General features: G+C 33.2%; 1 protein-coding gene across 6 annotated transcripts; it reads right to left on the minus strand.

The window, feature by feature from the left end:
• Positions 1-2,700: 2,700 nt before the first annotated feature.
• Positions 2,701-16,012, minus strand: LOC116766642 (guanine nucleotide-binding protein G(q) subunit alpha). Of its 6 annotated transcripts, XM_061521450.1 has the most exons (10): positions 14,479-14,784; positions 13,813-14,011; positions 11,565-11,749; positions 10,876-11,030; positions 9,481-9,609; positions 9,040-9,168; positions 7,442-7,571; positions 7,111-7,264; positions 6,589-6,696; positions 2,701-4,882 (listed from the first exon to the last, which is right to left on the minus strand). In XM_061521450.1, the coding sequence occupies exons 2-10, from the start codon at positions 13,928-13,930 to the stop codon at positions 4,800-4,802; spliced, it is 1,191 nt and encodes a 396-aa protein (XP_061377434.1). In that variant the 5' UTR covers positions 13,931-14,011; positions 14,479-14,784; the 3' UTR covers positions 2,701-4,799. The 6 variants fall into 6 exon arrangements, with proteins under 6 accessions (XP_061377434.1, XP_061377433.1, XP_032512446.1 ...); XM_061521449.1 differs by lacking the exons at positions 9,481-9,609; positions 14,479-14,784 and adding an exon at positions 15,949-16,012; XM_032656555.2 differs by lacking the exons at positions 6,589-6,696; positions 9,481-9,609 and adding an exon at positions 6,939-7,046 and having other exon boundaries at positions 2,701-5,308; positions 14,479-14,789.
• Between the last annotated feature and the right edge of the window lie 374 nt (positions 16,013-16,386).

Here is a 16,386-nt window from a genome sequence, read left to right on the forward strand (position 1 = left end):
TCTGTGTTCAACAGTAAGCTGATTACAACTGAAGATGATGATGTACAATCGATATAAAAACTTTGTCATTATAAAATTGTTTCGTTTTGTCACATGTCGTAAAACATATTTGAGTATACACGAATTCCTCAGTTTTCCGTAGCAGTGGGTTTAATCGAAGCCAGATTGCAGTGAACTATTTAAAGAACTTGTATTTTTTTTAGATTTCAATCGTATTAATTGTGCAAACCTTTTATTTCCGTCTTAAAATTGCACTTACGGTACGGCATTTCCTTTATTTGTACAAAAAAATCCCAATTGTCTTCGAGTTTACTCAACTCCTTGTCTTCGAACGGCTAAGGGAACTGTTTTCTTTGGGATGTTTTATATATACCTTGTAAACACTCCAATTATAGAAAGTTTATAAAAAAATTTGCAGCATTTGTGTAATTTTATTATTTTCTTGTCCATTACATAATAGTTACAGTCACAATAGTCGCCCCAGCGGGTCAATTTTCAAAACTTGTTACGTGTATTATTTATGTGACTGTAAAATTTTCTGAAGAATTTGGACTAAAAGAATTATTTAACCCAACAGATTGTTTTTTTATAAAGTAGGGACAATTATTTGTCCCTGCAATTGGTTTTCGTAATGGAATATCACCTAATAGTACACCTATGGACTCTTATAAGATTATTAAAGCGACTGAGAAATATGTTAAATCACAGCAAATAGATGTACAATGAGCCTAAATTCATCGTTATCATCATCAGCCTTTTTTTTACGAGGTGAGATCTTCTAAAAGATTTCCGACCGAGGGGAAACCCGGCCGGGGCATGTGGGATTTTTACCCACTAAAACCACCTCGACGTTCTCGGGACAGTGCGTAAGCTAGTGTAACGGGGACGGCCTGCCATTCATCTGTTCACTACGCACGAGCCTCTAGGGACTCCGCCTTCGGTAGGAGAGGTGAGCCCCACCCACACTCTCCTTTCTTCTCCAAGAGCTGCCTGCCAGAACGCTAGACCTCCAACTCTCCTGGATCTTGCTTCACTTGCCTGGATCATCGGGCATCGGATTACGAGACCACCGCCGCTATCATCATCAGCCTATCGCAGCCCACTGCTGAGCAAAGGCCTCCTCTCACATGAAGACGGTTAGAGCATTAATCACCACGCTTGCTCAAGACGGGTTGGCGATTTCAATCTTATAATTTTAAATTATCAGACCAGGTTTCCTCACGTTGTTTTCCTTCACCGTCCGTCAGTGGTGTCTAAATACTCTTAGAAATTAGCAAAATTAGCATTATGGTATTCTCTATACTATAAAGTTTTACCACATTTTATGCCAGAATCTTGTAATATAATGATTGCTTGAATATTACCTATGTATGAATCTATATTCTCATTGGCGAGTTGTCTTCTGCGAACACAGTTAGTAGTTTTCGATAGTGATCTTTTATTTCAAATTGGGCATCACGATGTGGATACACATTTTTACTTCCTAAAAAGCAATTTAAATCGATAAAAAACCAGCTTACTTGTTAGCAAAGAATTTTTTTAAATAAAGTATAATAATATTGGGTTCATTAGGACCGGTTTTAAATTTTGTTGACCGACCGAAAACGAAAATTATCGTATACAATTATGCGGTTTGAAATGTGTATTTCACACAATATTTTTAACTTTATTTTACAATTTAAATAAAGGAATCAATTAAAAGACTTAAAATTCTAAACATCATGGTGTTATTAGCCCGTAAAGCCCGTCCGTCCTGAGACTACTAAAAACGCTGTTCATCAGACAGACTTTACATAGTTGTAATGAAACATTATTTCAGGAGATACAAAAGCCTAAAAAATCCCACGTTACTCCCTCACTGATTCCAAAATCAGCTTCTGTTTCTATTTTACCACCGAGCTGTGTCGGGAGTCATTTTAAAATGTTAATATATATAAGCAATACTCATGATATGAGTCTTTGTACCTTATTTACTGTCCTTAATTTTATCACTTTGGCAAGCACAGAGAACATAATATTGGTGGGTCAACAGTATCCCAAAGATAGTGTCGGTCAGCAGAGGCTGCTTGATAGGTTCAGTTGAACTAACGCTCATATATGGTTATTAAAATTGATTCAAACAATGAAATGACTAGACGCAGTCTTTAAAAACGGAGGAGGAAGGTTCTTATAATGAAGCCTTATGCTTTTAATAAGAAAATGTTTCTAAAACAAATTAAAAATTACCAAAATGAGAAATAGCCTTATCCATAACAGGATGGTAAGTTATGTCGAACTTTTAGAGATTGCCTTTTTTATAACGAACATTGGATTTATAAGGCAAAGAAATCTTATTTGAATTTGTTTTTGTCTCTAACTAGAAAAAAAAAGTAAGGACATGAAATTAATACGTAGCACCTACAGAGAAAAAAAATTATAATACCTACATGGGACGGAGAATAAATTTCGCTGTACAGACAAATAGGTAATGAAACTCTTTTTTTAATATTTTATTTTGAAAACAGAAATAGATTAAAGGAATTAACGCCAAATATATCATTGGATTATATTAATCGATCGATTAAAACCTATCACGAACGATTTAAGTATCGATATGTGACGTCACAGTCATTTAGCCATATCTTAAGTGCTAGTATAAATCAAACATTACTCGCGTACACCAGATATAGATATACCAAGACTAAAAATAAAACAAAATCATTTAGCTGAAAAAAATTATATTTTATGAGAAATTATAATTTACAATATTACATACAGGCATCCATCTTCAGTCGAAACTTAAGCTAAAAATTCTCACAATCTCACGCAAAAGGTAAAGCAACGTTAACACTATAACATAGCAATCATAGAAGTCATTTCCCGATAGTTCAAATGATGATAATATAAAAAAAAAACAAACAAACAAGTAAGAATTACGTCAGTTCGCGATTCAGTCCAAGTATTGTAGACGGGCGCTACCAGCCCACGGCGATGAGATACATCCTTCAAACGAACATACACGATCCGAGCGAGGAAATGACTGAAGGCCTACACGACACCGGTGTAAAAAATACTCATATAATCTAAAATGATTCACCTAACATTGATTTATACTGGCCTCACCGCAACCAACCGCAGGTACCTCTATGAACACTTAAAGTCACTTTAAAATTAACTAAATGCTTCGTAATCTGTATATTGTCTTGGAAACACATCTGATATATCTCGCATATAATGAGTCGCGTTGTGTCGCTGAGCGTACGGAACGCTAGCCGTCCTTACGTCATGTGTATCGTTTATGGTTAACATATCCGGATGTATCCACACTGCTCGTGGAAGCTGCAAGGATTCGCGAGTGGTACCGGGGAAGCGCCGGGTCAATTCATAAGTAATATATATATTATATATATATATATATATCGCTGTACAATTGCATCGAAAGAAACATAGTATGTACAAACAGAAAACATATACTGCTCGGATAACATCAATAAGAGTACATAGTAGTTCAAGTTTGTGCGATTTGTTCCAATTTCACATATATAAATAAATAAATAAATATATATATATATAGAAATTTGAGCACTACAGACAGTTGTATCGTACATAGATAAGAAGTTTTGCTATTGACAGAGTCAGATTGGAAGCTTAAATGTATAAATAAATCAAGATTACAACAACGAAAATAAGTTAATACAATAAGTTATACCTCAGAAACTTTGTTTCAAACTATAAATACAAACTAGAACGTAACACAGAGCAACACACACGTAAGCGATCAAATGATATATATATGGGCATATAAAAATAATGAAACACGTACAACGATCGTAATGTAATCAAAGATGTGCTGTTCCGTTACGGTGTTGTGCCAATAGCAAAACTGTGCGTCACTGTCGGGTCTCACACACAGCACATTTAGACCAAAATGTACAATATATTACATAAGTGTTATATCATAAAGCGTCCGCACTCCGCACCGCTTCTATAATACAATCATACCTTTCATTGTTCACGGGTCTAGTAAAAAAAGTTATACAAATGCTTCAAAAATATCCTTAAACAACTAACATAGTAACCATCTATCAGACGTAAGTCTATTGAAGTGAGAACATCTGTCGCTGGTGACCTTCTGTGTTATGGAACTACGACGCCTGGCACGAACAACACAACAGTTCCACTCCCGTATTACAAATATTATAAACAAGTTAAATAATAACACGTAACAAAATTATAATGTACAAATGTAACGCAATATTTTATTTAAATCCAAAATAAAATACAATCAAACTATATTAACGAATATAATCTTCCAAGTAAGCGAAACTGTGGCGTGTCGACGGACGCGGCCCGGGCCCGAGCCGGCCCGACCCGGCCCGGCCCGGCCCGACCGACACCGCCCACATAATTATAATAAATATCTAACTCGCTCGAATATCCCGTAACTAGGATTACCATCGACATCATTGGACTAGTTTTTTTTTTCAAATCCATACACAATAATGTATTATAGAAAGATACAATGGCAACAAACTTTACATTACGAACAAAAAAAAACTAAAACAATGACTAAAAGCACGGTAAGGCCGAGACTCACCGATAAAAATGCATTACCGTTACAGACACATACATAAGTCGTGATTAACTTCCATCATAAAAAACATGTCAAAAAAAACCTGACGCTTGAGGCGAGGTCGTCCTGGTGCTATAGTGATTAAATGACTTACATCTAAGTACAGAGTCCGTACACTTGTACACTCGTACACTTGTACACCGGTACACTTGTACACTCGTACGGTACACTTGTACACTCGTACACTCTACACCAGGTTGTACTCCTTGAGGTTGGACTGCAGGATCGTGTCCTTCACCGCCGCGAACACGAATCTAATGTTCTCGGTGTCTGCGAACGATCGTACACACGTCACAATGACAGAACTCGGACGGGGAGATCAAAATTACTGCATTTCATACAATATTTAATATCGAGATTGATTTGAAGTGTCACCGGATATTATTTCCGTTTTCGTGTTTCACGTGTTTTATAATAATAATTAATATATGACAAAGCCACGAACACATATTAGTAAACACATGCGGATGTGACATTGCTTGTCACAAGGAACATAAAAAAAACATGCCATGCGATAGAGAACCAAGATAGAACGATGAATAAAATAAAACACATCAAAAGAAAATAGAACGGAATATTTATTTGAATACAACATATATAAAAGCAGGCACGATCACGCCAGATTGAACTCCTTGAGCGCTGTTTGCATAATGGTGTCCTTGACGGCACAGAACACAAGCTTAATGTTCTCAGTGTCTTTACATACATCCCAAGAAAGCAGCGTGCGGAACAGAACACAACGGTTACATATCAGGTACAAAACATGCTGTTCATACAAAAACGTTATATCGAAATGAAGGTAGTTTTGAATTACAATTTTTGTATCATACATAAACGATTACGAACCGAATGATGCATTCAGGTTCTTGTCAGAGTAGTGGAAGAATCACATGGAAGGAAATTTAAAGAAATTTTTAAATGAAATTCACTTCGTATGGACATATTTTTTAATATTAACAGAGTAATAAGACAAGACTCGTGAAGGAGGTGTGACGCCGAATAAAATACTGCCAACATGATAATTATTTTGACCAAAAATAAGTCAGAAATAAATCCGGCGTGACGTCGAGATAATTATTAAGGTGTGATAATTATATAGATAATAAAATAATAATAAGTTAGTCAAAAAAGACGACAATAAAACCAAAACAGACTAAGCCACAGCACTACGAGCTACAGCACTACGAGCTACAGCACTACGAGCGGTACAAAGATATAAAATTTAAAAGCATAAACCGCTAGAAGCTAGACAACAACACACTTAGCAATAAAACACACAACACACTACTTACTTGACAACTCCCAAAAAAAATATCCGTTCCTAAATTGACATTGGTTTGTCTCCGAAGAGAATTTGTTTTAAATAATGTATGCAGTAATTTTGAGTTGAAACTGTTTAAAGGAAATAATATGAGTACTTCATAATAGAATGGAATTATTATATACATTGGCATGTGTCGAGTGGGCGTGGATGTTAGGCTGAGGGTACACTTGTAACATATGCATGCTCCGGGTCCTTGTATATAGATTAGCTATGTAGACACCATTAGAACAGACCAGTGACAGAATGGTTATTCACATTATTTTAAAAGTATGTAAAAATTGTGTATTTTTGTATTTATTTTAGGCTTTAGAAAATAGATCCAAAGTTCTGTTGTTTTTTGTATACAAAAAGCCATATAATTTAATTGAATTGATTATAATTCTTGTAGATTTAGAACCGATACACATCAACCCAGTGATGTTGTGGGCTGACTGTTGTTAGCTTGTTGTGTCGGAGTCATACTACCCTCAAAAAATTAAACCATATAAATATGTTCTCATTATGTGTAGTTTTTAAATTTACAACTACCGTCGTTAATACATGGCTATACAAATTAATTTGATTGTAAGATGGTACAATCTTTTGTCCCTTTGTATGTGTGTATCTGTATGTGTATGAGTGTGTGTGTGTGTGTTTGGGTGCGTGTACTGACCGGTGGCGCACGTGAAGTGCGAGTAGATAATCTTCTCCGCGTCCGGGTTGAGGTCCACGAACATGCGGAGTATGAACTCGCGCGCGGTGCTGGCGTCGCGCTGCGGACCTGCGGGGTACGGGACCTTCTCGAGAGCGGCTCCTTACCATCACGAGCGAGGGGCGAATCGAACGCCCACTACGTATTGACGTTTAACCGAGCACTCTCCCAGTCAAACCACCAATAAACTCGTTTAAAACTAGCGACTAATCTCAGCATAGCGTACTTTCATTGAAAAACACACGTCTATATAATATATAGCATCTAAATACAGTGTGACCTAGCCTTTACAATTCACACGGTAGGTCAACCTGTCGCTGTGGTGAAATGTGAGTAACACTGTCTGTCAGGATCAGGGTTCTCTTTCAGATATTTCTGTAGGATGTATTCCCTGGCTGGTATCGGATCGCATTTCGGTCCTGGTAAACGTTATCATCATAAAACATGGATGTACGTTCTGTTGTACGTAGCACCGCAACATACCTTCATACTCTGGGAAGTAGTCTACGAGGTGAGAGTACATGATCTTCTCTTCTAGAAGATCCTTTTTGTTGAGGAAGAGGATGACAGATGAATGTTGGAACCATGGATACGTTATAATAGTCTTGAACAACGCCTTAGATTCTTCCATTCGATTCTGGAATTTGATTTATACCACGAGTTAAGACAAACAGAGCAGTAACCGACATTAAAACATGTTTTATATTAATTATATTATTATTATTTTTTTACTATTTTATATCAAATTTTTACTGAAAATTTCGATCTATATATCTTTGAGGAGTATTATCGGCTACCCATCGTGTGTACTCACCTCGTTTTCTGATTCGAATAAAATTTGATCATATTCACTAAGAGCTACTAAGAATATGATTGATGTAACGTTCTCGAAACAATGAATCCACTTCCTTCTTTCAGATCTCTGGCCGCCGACGTCCACCATCCTACAACATAAAAGCATATATGAAACACACACACAAACACACACACACACACACACATATATATGTCTTAGCAGTTACTCTATATATTGAATTATATGTGTCACTCATTTTCATGTTATGTAAAATTTTTCCGTTCGACCGTTTATCAAAATGATTGCTTCACTCGTTCTGTTATCGGACTGACAAATTCATGGATATTTAAATGCACAGCTGAAATACATTCAGCGGACAGGTTATTTGGTCACCTGGTATTCGACAATCACAAAAGTGAATTAAATTTTTAACATTTAAAAATACAGTTTCTCATATATTTCTTTTAAGTTGGACAAAAAAAAATTAATAAAAAATATTAATCAGTATTATTTATATATAAATACTTCCTGAAAAATTTTATTCAATATTAAATCAATAAAGCATTTAATTTAAGTAAGTTTTAAGTTACTCTAAAGCAACAAACAAAAAAATACACATGTGCCAGCAGCGGACAGGCGATATCATTAACAAGCAAAGAATATGTGAAATGAAGCTTGGTTAATGAGTCTCATCGGTTTTAAAATTTCAGTTAGTTTTCAATTGATTTAACATTTGATTATTTTTAGAAAACAAATTTTTACTTCACCTTTTCTAAATGTGGGTAGTTTTATAAAATTCGTTATTTTTTGAATCATGGCATTAGTCAGGTGTCACACACACACACACACCCACTATTATAGTTATAATAGTGTGTATAAATTGAACATGACAAACGAGCATTTTATATTAATTAAATTATATACAATGAGATAAGAGAAAAATATAGTATATGTGAAAAAAAAATGAGATTTAAACTGTTAGTTAGCCAAAAAGTTAAGTTATACTGGGTTTGATATATCCACATAGGACAGAATAGCATTAACGACCACACGATACATATGTAGAAAATTTAAAGATGAATGGAGAACGTAAATTGATGTTAGATTTAATAAGTATCCGTTACTAAGGAGTTAGTGATAAATAACGAGATAAAATTTAAAGTAAAAATTCATTAGTGTGTTAACATTTTAAAAAAAATAAGGTATTGCCATTACAATAATTTGTTTAGTCAAAATATTCTTATTTTTTTTAATAATAGTATCGAATATTATTATCTGCATACCTTAAACATGCTGTGATCTGAAAGTGAAAGCGTTAGGTGGCAGAGCGAGGAGAATTATAGTAATAACTAAATTGATACATTATAAAGGCACCATCTACATATATTAAGCGACTCAAACACAACAAGCATGTTAGAACGCCCCGTCGTCTACCCACAAAAAGGCCCAATCCAGAAAAAAAGCGCCAAAGCCTACAAATATCATATAAATGATATCCGAGCAGCTACATCACCGCAGATACAGGGAAGTAATACTCAGAGCTGTTATATATTTGATCTAGCTTGGTTGTCGGTTCAAACTATGGTCACCCAGCGTGCGCGATGCGGCCGACATACCTAAATATGATCCCGTCTAGATCGAAAGGGTACTCTAGTATGCCGGTGGTTGGCTGTCTGGCTCGGAGGATATCTTGCTCGGTAGGAAGATAATCCGAACTTTCGATTCTCGCTAGATCGCTTAGATAACTGCGGAATTCATGCAACTGTTCACTCGGAATCTTTCCAGTCATACGTTTGTTGATACATCAGTGTATGGGCAAGGTATGACCAAAAGGATTCCTCGTCCTGCGAGGACGCAGGACGACATGCAAAGCCGGACCCCTAACACATGTAAAGCTCAGGTTGACATTCACTTACAAAGCGTCGGTTTACATCTGGTAACATTTAAAGCACATATAATTGAACATCATGCACGTTCGAACACATAGAACATTAGAATTATGTTAACATGCGGTAACATCCGGTAAGGCCCGGTAACATCCATGTTCCCATGGCTACCTAAATCTGATCTCCTCCAGGTCGAAGGGGTACTCGATGATACCAGTAGTAGGGACTCTCACGCGGAGTATGTCCTGTTCAGTAGGTAGATAGTTGCAGGCCGCCACACGGTCTATCTCCTGTAGGTAGCTAAGAGGCATCGTGGGATGTGAACATAGCTTAATACACTCACACAACATATATATATATAACATAATAAATATAGTGGATAAAATAAGAATTCCTTTAGGAATTAAATTTCCATGTGGTCACAACATTCAAGACCAGCCATAATTAATTAATCTATTATAGATGTATTATAAAAATATTGTTTAAAATTTGTCCGTTTCATATCTGGAAAATTTTAAATCAATTTGTCATTTCTTATTTTAGATACGATTCAGATAATCGATAGTCAATTGAGGGTTTGCGACTTGGCACTGCGGTAAAGGGTTCATGATCTATTGGCAGCGACATTATGAAAAACGTATATAAACTTGTAAAATTAACTTTAATTATTAATGTATGATTTCTTGGTGAGCTTTATTGAATATTCTTTTAAATGCTAGGGGATATGCATTAAATTAAAAATACATGTCTTCAAAAATCTTACATCTGATATACATAGTCAAGATATTCATTATCAAGAAAGATAAAAGAAAAATATCAGAGAATTCTTCAAGATAACATGATCTGACATATATGCGGATCATACAACATAAATAGCTCTTGAAATGACATTACAAATAACTATGGTATGGCACAGAATATAAATAAAACATTACTGTGACTAAAAAGGTTTATAAAAAAATATTTACACAGATTATATAAGCATTTATATGTAAAATTCTGTGAATAATGAAACAAACAATGTATTGTTATTTGTAGGGAATGCTATTATAATGTTATTGTACTTATTATTCACATAACAACCATTGTTATATATTTTATAGTATTTTAAGAATTTATAGTATTGTTAATAGAAACAAATAAACAATGACTGAGATTATATATATATATATATATATATATAATATATATATATGGAAAATTTTTAAATAAAATTCATTCACAAACAGAATTCAAACATTTGACATTTATCTATTGTGGCCATTGTTTTATGTCTCATGTATAAACTAAAACCTTTATTCTACAAACTATTCCGCAATACTAATTGTAAATAATACATCGCAGGGTTACTGAGATGATTTGCTACTATTATCATGAGTATAATTAATTTATCATATATAAAAACTTATTTTATTCCTAACAGATGTAATTTGGCAGCTATTTGGGACTAATATATATTGTATTGCGATATCATACTTTTAATAACAGATCTTATATCTATGTATCACAGTTTGAGCTGTTGGCTCATAATAGCTAGTGATTAGTATCCTGAATGACAATACTCACTACTTAGCGGAGTCAGTTAGTTGGTATTCCCTCCGGCGGTCGTAACACTCCTGTATGCCGGAGTCGGACCACAAAGCCTTGATAGCCTCGACGTATGGGCTCTCGAAGGTTGTGACGCTTTCATAGTCGATGGACGATATCAAGTCCGCCTTTTCCTGGAATCCATATTAATCAAGTTAGCAACAAAATTTGCATTTTCGTTACCCTACAATAGATGTATGGCGCGATTCCGTTGTAACTTTATAATAATTAAGTCAGTGGAATACCACATACAGGCTGTAACTTATGGTTTACACTTAGGTTGCAGTCAGACATGATAGATGGCGTTGCTGGGTAAGCTTTTTTTGTTTTCAAGCACATTTCATCCAGTTTCTAGTAAATCAGTTATCATATTAATTTCAAAGCGAGTTTGAACAAAAAACTCTTCCTTATCCTTGTCTAATAAAAATCTAGTATGAATTGAGGACATACTCTAAAAACTATTAGGGACTCATTATTTTAAACCGTGATACGTTAACTTCTCGACTTTAATATTTTTGGGCCGGTATAGAAAATTGTTTGACACATTGATATGAGAAAAAAATTCTGTATTCCTCAAAGTTATTTATCTCGCTTATAGTTATAGAAGCAAAAGTATAGTGATGTCTGGATGAAAATTAAAAGATTTGTTCCTTTCGCAATTTCCATACCGCATTGGACGGATTCCCGTATTGTATTTTGAGTAGATCCATGGCCCGTATCATACTCTGCATGGCCATGAAGATGTTCTGGTACACCAGTTTGATGAACCCTCGCTTGTCCTCGTCGCTGTAACCCGAGCCGTGAATGATCCTCATCTGCTTGATAAACGTTGACTTGCCCGACTCACCAGTGCCTATAGACATGAAAATATATACATATATATGTATATTGATATCTACCTAACAATCAATACTTCTCCCTATGCGTAAATTCAAAGTTTTACATTAGTACAGTCAATCTTTGATTTGGATGCAGCAAGGCCAACATTATTAGCAGTTACCTAGTAACATATAAAACAAAAAATCACAATATAATTACACAGTGTTAGTCAAGTTAACCAAAATGATTAAAACATTAACAAAATATCACATAATTAAATGCCTTTTATTTTGTATAGCAGTAAATTTTTACAAATTATCTTTTTCAGTCAACATATTCCTTTCTTGATATGTATTTTGTGTAACTTTAAAATATTAATGAAAACTCGGTAAACTTGAATCATTCATAATGTAATAATTTAGACGGACCCCTGTAGCGATGAAGAGATTATGACAATTCAATAAGAAAGTTTAAATGTAGCCAATAAAAATAACCCATATTCTTATTCAAACATTTTTGATTTACAAAATTATCTGAAGCAATGACGCGGTACGAAACTAGCATTTCCTTCAAGTTTCCTAATTATTAAGTTGTTATAAACATACATACATATCTAAAACTGAGCAAAGCTCAATGCAAATCCGTTAAACTAATTTGAAGTACGACTGCAATTTTAGCGAAATTACAAATACCTTGCAAAAATATTGTATAAAAAAATTATATATACGGTGATTTTTTAAATCAAAGCATTTGCAGTAACTTAAAAAAAAATTATAATAACAAAATTATATAAAAAAATTATAGTTGTATAACGATTACCAATGGGCAATACCTATGACAAATAGGTCAAGTTGTAAGCATTCATATATATTAATAACAAAATTTTCCCATACATTTAGTACGACTTCCTGAAGTCGAATAGTTTATAAAAAATAATATAAATTTATAAACGCTTTTTCAATATAATTTTTCTTTAAACACAATACAGTATGGTCTACAATTAAAATTATGTTTTTTTTTTATTATTATCTTTGCTATAGTAATCAAAATGTTACCAAATAAGATTTCCTGTTCGCCCTTGATATTAAAAATTATTTTGATTCTGTCATTAATGTGTCTTTGATTTTAAACAATTATAAAGATGAACACATATATTTTGTTTATATGTACTTATAGGTATGTCTGAGACAAATTTAATAATTCAGTTTTATATATATATATTAGAAACTATAAAATAGTGAAATATATCCTGCGACAATTACTTATATATGCTTATAAAATTACTACTTAGGATAAATCTGATAAGAAATATATGAGTTTTATATTGTTTATCTATTTTTATATATATATATATATATACTACTTATGTATAAGCAACCAATGACCATTACTTTAAATATGTTAAAGTATTTGTTTATTTAAGAGTAAAAAATCCATAATGTTGTTAACTCTATCAAAATACATGAAAAATCATTAATATAATTGTTGCTTATATGTGTATTTCTTAGCGAAAATACAATATAAATGTCATGTGAGTATTATTGTAATGTTTTATATATAATAATCAATAAAATATTACAGCTAATGATATAGTGGCATCATTTTGACATTTAACATCACAGAAAGAATAGTTTTTTACTTATTCTTGTAGTAATTGTGTTTTAATGCATTCCACATATCATAAAGATAATTTGATTTGTGTGTTATTTTCATTTATTTGTACATTAAAATAAATATTTAGTGTAATCAATTCAGGTTGTTTCGTTAAAGTAATTGTTATTAAATAAAGTATCCAAAAAAAGTATAGCATTATAGTTACATATATTGATTAATAATTTTACTTTCAACTGTAGCTATTTATAAATATTTTTTATTAAATTGTAAAACATGGACTGTAGTTACAGTTGGGACAGATTTAATCAAAAGTGCAATGAACCCACTATATACTAATACAATATACTAAATTAAGACCACAGAACAGAAAATACCATTATAGATAAAGAGTAACGAATTACGAAAATAGGCGTAAAGCGACATCGACTGTTTTGAGATATTTATAAAAAGGAGTTAACTGTAAAGTGTGTGATAGATAATTACCAAGCAAAAGTAGTTTGAGTTCTCGTCTAGCATCGCGTTTGTCCTTCCGGAGTTGCCGCTCAATTTCTTGATTAATTCTCTTTTGTTCTTTTGCCTCTTCCGACATGCAGCACTCCATGTTTCAGGGCGGAGGGCCGCAACCGTCCTCGCGCGCGGATCCCTGTCCTTCGGCAGGCCTAGCAACCGAGGCGCACCACTCCTAGAAATTAGATATTTTATCACTCACTGCATCACTCCGCTCCGTCACTAGTCCGTCCACAATCACAATCCAACACGACGCACGTGAAAAATCATCCGATATAAATTGTAATAAATCCTAAAACCGACAATCCGGCCACTGGGTGTGGTGACTTATGATCGGTCATATACATATACGCTTCTGTCAACTGCCGACATAAACACTTCGTAATCCGTTTATATACGAGCGTCGAACCTTGTGAAGCAATCGTATAATCTTATTAATGTAACTAGATTCAAGAAACCTATGGCTACTCTTTGCACGTGTGTAATAATATAATTAATACCATAAGCAAACAGCGAATTGGTGATACCTAGGCGATCTACTGATAACTAGAACGGCCTATGTCTAGGTTAAGATTGGAGTTACTGTGGCCTAAATATTGCAATGAAACACTTTCTAAAGGTATTATCTTCCCCTTTACGTACCCGAGTATATATCCATAGGGCACGATCAAATCTTTCACTTCAAATTATTGCACTAATCACGATTTTATTCACTCGAGTCATACAACGTCCGCCTCTCTCAATATGGCGCTGGGAGATTTTAGGTGAAGTAACTACTGCGCGTGCGTCGTGATGGTATAAGAAAATAAAAAATAGTTAACCGTAATTCGATTTATCTAAACAAAATCTAGGAAAAGCTCTATAAACTACGTAGGAGTGTAACTTAATCTAATTAAATAGCTAAGATTTTTTAATTTTCATATTCATCAAATTATATCATGACAGTCATCTGTCAATGATTCAATTGTCAATTCAACTCGATCTTGTCTAACTTTGGCTTTACTAGATTTCATTCATGAATCATTGAAAGAAAAATCGTTCGTGTTTGTCGAATCACGAATGTCTATTATTTTTAAACATTAAAAAGTGTAATTATTTAAAATTGTTTTACGTATCTACATATGATTCTTCATTCCTAAATGTAATTCATTGATTTTAAAGTGTCATTTTTGCAATTTTACATTTTAAGACCAATATTCATAGTTTTCTAATGTCAAAATATTGATTATAAATGTCCGTTGCTAAATACAACTTTTAATTTTACGTTTAAATGTTGTAAGTTATTTATGAATTAAAGTTATTTTTCATAATACTTTAAATGTAGCATGTAGTTTTTCTGTTGCATAACCAATAAAATAAAATTATTAAGAAATTTTTAATAATCAGGAATCTATAATGATTCAAATCTAAAATAGTAATTAAAGCACAATTATAACATATTTTTATATTGTAGCCAAATAGTGTGAGTTTACGTGTTTCACAGTTTATCAATTATTTAAAAAAAAGTATAAAAGAGTTTTTTTTTAACTTTCAAGATAAAACTTATAATGTGTAGGTTATGATTAAAACAACACTTTTGTTTCATTAATTATTATTGTCTATTGTATCATTAATTATTATTGTCTATTGTATAGACTTGTCCTAAAAACGCACTCTCAAATATTTGGTACTGCCATAATATTTTAGTGTTGCCTTGCTTTGAAAAAGTAAGCCCGTATCAGATTTCCTGTAGATTATACTATTTTTAATTATATAATTGTCATCACTCATTTAGAATGACTACAATTGAAAGAAATCGTTAAACGTTTGGATTTAAATCATAATATTTAATAAGGAAGTAATTCATTGAAATTTTATAATACATATTGTCTAAAATAAAAATGTCTTTTAATGTGTACCTGTCTTTTAGTAACATTTATTTATATTGACTAGAAATTAAATACATTGAACACTGTCAAATAGTATTGAAATTCAATTATTTTTTTCTTTCTGTTTATTGATTTTTGCCCATCGGATTATTCGATTTTTTTATATTCCCTAGGTAACCGTTAAAAAAAAACAGTTTGAAAAATGATGTACTTATATTAAAACAACTTATGACTTTAAACTTACCTTTTATTACCACTTTAAATCCTAAGCTATATTAAAATATATCACCATTATAGGACACATCCATTCGCATGGTTCTGAATCGTGTAACAAATGAATTACTGGAAAACCTTGCCTTGTTAATGTGGTTATATATATCTAGGAGTATACGTCACCGAATTGCTATATGGTATCTATTTCAGAAGCAGTACAAGTGTATGCCAGGTAGTGTCCTAGACACAGATTAACCTTGCGTTAATTATGGTTGGACTTGAAGTTTGAATGTTACGTACTATCATAATTGATTTTCTGTAATTTTGGATTCCTAGAGCCACTACCGATATGTAAATGGATGAAATAGATTTCTTTATTCATTTCTTCTTCTTCCTGGCAATTATCCCAGCTTTAGCCAGGGTCTGCCTTATTAGATTTCTTTAATCACTGTTGGTCAGAAATAGTTAA

Source organism: Danaus plexippus, chromosome 10 (assembly GCF_018135715.1).
Source record: "Danaus plexippus chromosome 10, MEX_DaPlex, whole genome shotgun sequence".
Classification (NCBI taxonomy): domain Eukaryota; kingdom Metazoa; phylum Arthropoda; class Insecta; order Lepidoptera; family Nymphalidae; genus Danaus; species Danaus plexippus.